This window comes from Triplophysa dalaica, chromosome 18, assembly GCF_015846415.1.
Source record: "Triplophysa dalaica isolate WHDGS20190420 chromosome 18, ASM1584641v1, whole genome shotgun sequence".
NCBI lineage: Eukaryota > Metazoa > Chordata > Actinopteri > Cypriniformes > Nemacheilidae > Triplophysa > Triplophysa dalaica.
The window spans coordinates 1306370-1309532 of record NC_079559.1 but is presented as its reverse complement, the minus strand read 5'-3'; the positions used below and the strand labels follow the sequence as shown (position 1 = coordinate 1309532).

The 3163-nt window shown below is 36.6% G+C and overlaps 1 protein-coding gene across 1 annotated transcript; it reads right to left on the bottom strand.

Annotated features, from left to right (window-relative positions):
* Positions 1-1669: 1669 nt before the first annotated feature.
* Positions 1670-2802, bottom strand: LOC130440395 (4-galactosyl-N-acetylglucosaminide 3-alpha-L-fucosyltransferase 9-like). The gene has a single exon (XM_056773502.1). It carries the CDS (start codon positions 2800-2802, stop codon positions 1690-1692), a length of 1113 nt encoding a protein of 370 aa, XP_056629480.1. The 3' UTR covers positions 1670-1689.
* Positions 2803-3163: the final 361 nt, after the last annotated feature.

Sequence of the window (3163 nt, the reverse complement as noted above, 5' to 3'; positions counted from 1 at the left end):
CCATAATGCTTTTATGCTTTTATGCTTTTATGACCCCTAACCGTTGTGGCATTATGGATTGTTGTGTAAAATGGTAAAGTTTCCTTTTACATTATTTGTCACGTTTATTGCAGGCAATTAGTTTTTGATAAAGAGAACAAATCAAATTATTAATTTGGATAAAATAACTTAATACATTTAAAATAAAACAGTGCTATATGTGACATTCATTTAATCAGTTTATTCTCAAAAAGTAGAAAATAACTATCAACAAGAACAAACACAAGCTTAAAAATGTACATTCATAGCATTAACGATCACTCTTCTCCAGCTGATTCTGATTCAGATCGGATGTACACTCAGAAACAGAATGCATTGTGGGTAAAAAAGTAGTGAACAAATGTAAGGAGTAATTGGTTTACTCAGAATTTGGGCAACACATAAAAAATGGCAGACACCCGATATAGTGTTTTATACACAGTAGGAGATGGGGGGGGGGGGCGAATTAAGACACAGCTTAGGCAAACAGACTAACTAATCAGGGAAACAAGACACAGGTGCACATATACGATATAAAACGGCCCAAAATGACAAATTAAACAAGACACACAGGTATTGTGACTAAAAGGACATGTGAAACCTTTGTTAAGAAACGATCTATAAATAGTTTACAAAGAAAAAGAAATCAAACCACACTTGAAGCACCAACTGAAGGGCAAAGGAGACATGGAGAAACTGCTATATTCACAAGCAACCACAAATTTGTGCAGTTTTCAAAAAAATATACAATTGAAACTAATGCAGAAAAACTTGAGTCAAACGAAGCAGAAGAGCAGAGAATATTCTATATGTTTATGAAATTAGTTGATTCTAGATACATGTCAAGTCACATGAACTAACTGGAAGAGAGGACTGATAATGTACTGTACAAATTTGAAGCCTGACATTTTTAAAAAAAATACACTTGGACATGAACTTGGATGAGTTCTGTTGTAAACTAATATCTATGTTATCAAATTAAAAGGTCTGTCTTGCCTTAGGCTGGTTCTCCTTCCTTATCAAAGATATCAAAGCTCTATGTTGCCTGCTGTCGCTTTTATTTTCTAGATCACGCTTTTGTCAATTCAGACTCACATGTAAATATTACACACTAGAGTATTCCCTATAGCTGTAGTGAAACATCTACCTTGTAAAACTTTGCTGTAGTCTTGCAGCAGGTTTGCCAGTAACTTACTGCAGATTTAAATTACAATTTGGTTTTAAACATAAACTTACTTTATCTTATATTTTCTTTCATGAAACAAGACTACATATCTTAGGTCACTTTTCTTGTTATGTAAATTTTTAATTTAAGAAGTATCAAATATTTTAACTAAAAAACAAGACAAAATATGCTTGGGAAGAAAGTAATGTTTTGCAGTGTTGCTGGGCTAATGCCAGGAATGAAACCAGTCTCTTCTTGCTCATTTATAATCTCAAAAGTCAAAGTGTTTAAATGTTTTGTTAAAGTAAAGTTTAACTCAAATTGAAATCAGTACTAATAGAAAAGTAATTGAAACTACAGTTAGTTACTAGCAAATCTGCTGCAAAACTACAGCAAAGTTTTACAGCGTAGATATGCTATGGTGTGCTAGATATGCTATATGCTATATTCTTTTATGTCTTTATTATTTCATCCATTACAAAGGCAACTTGATTTTTGAGAGTCAATTACTTGTGATACCATTCATAGAGATCGTGAATTTCTTTATAATGCTTGTGTGTTGCTATATATTCACAGGCGTCACAGATGGGCAGATCAAACTCTTGTTGCAGCAGTAAATGAGGTCGTGCTGAGAAATGTCTCCTCCAGTTAAAGTACCTGTGATACGCATCTTCATCTCTGTCCAGCTGCGTCAGATATTCTGCCAGTGACTTTGCGTCTTGGAAGTCGTCCACGTGAATGAAGGCATCACCCGGTGCAAAGTTCTCATAGTTCTTTCTGGGAGGTCCCAGCACCACAGGTACAGTACCTGCTGACAGAGGTCCATTGAACTTTTCTGTGATGTAGTCCTTGTGGATGGAATTCTCAAAAGACAGATAAAATTTGCAGCTGGCTATGGTGGGAAAATAGTCTTTGTGATCCAGGAACGTTCCGTAAGCTTTTCCAAACATGTGTATATTGACATGTTTTTTAAGTTCATTGTAGTAAGCGTTCCTGGCGCCGACACCAGTTCCGGCAGCATTGTTACTTACGATCCAACAGACCAGTTTGTCCTTTTTAGGAATCGTAAAATTCTCATTCGGCGTTTTGTTGATGGTCAAGGACAGCCGGGAGAAGATGTCTGCGTCCTGTCTGTAGCTGAGTGTGTGATTGAACAGGTTTTCAATACCTGGTTTTCTTGCTGTGTTTGTTGGTGATTCGAGATTAAACCAGATCCACTTTTGGAACGGGGGACGAGGAGATGGTGGAAGGTTGGAAAGGTCCCAACTAATGGATTTGTGGTAGATAAGGACAGCTTCTGCAGTGCTGTAAAGAGATCTGTCATCCGTCAATAGGCAACTGTCGATATTGAAAATAGTTTTACAGTCATTCAGGCTAAAGCGGAAGTCTTCTGGCCAGAACCATAACAGGAGTATGGGTTTCTCGTTCTTAGCGGGAGCAGGTGTGGTATTTTCTTTTTGCTGGGTTTTCTCTGTGATTTCTGTGTGGTGACCTTGTTGAAGTGATGGACAGTTGTTGAGGGTTGAGAACCAGAACAAAACCACAAAACCTACAAATGCCACCACAGCAACCAGACGACACAGCAGATGTCCATTTGGCATCAAGTTCGCCGTTTTCATTTCTACATGGAATGAAAATGTGGAAAAGGATCATTTGCTTACATTATCTACAGTAATATGTATACACATAAAATATATTATTTACACAAATAGACAAGTTAGTCCTCTAATTTTTTTAACTACTTAAAAAGGTAGATCGGTCCAGTTCAGGGTTTCTTAAACTAAGGATTGCAAACCCCTGTTGGTTCACGAGGGAATCGCAGAGGGTTCGTTACGTGTGCACCGTTGTTTCCATTACTTTGAAAATAATTAAATTGAAAAGAAATGTAACATATATGGAAATGTAAAATTGAGTATCATTTTAAGATCATCTGATTCTCTTACTCTCCCCTATATTATCAACAAAGGTATTAAGGAGGAA

Bases quoted from the DNA above. Each gene is read 5' to 3' on its own strand.
- LOC130440395 (XM_056773502.1), bottom strand. From the start codon at position 2,802: ATGAAAACGGCGAACTTGATGCCAAATGGACATCTGCTGTGTCGTCTG.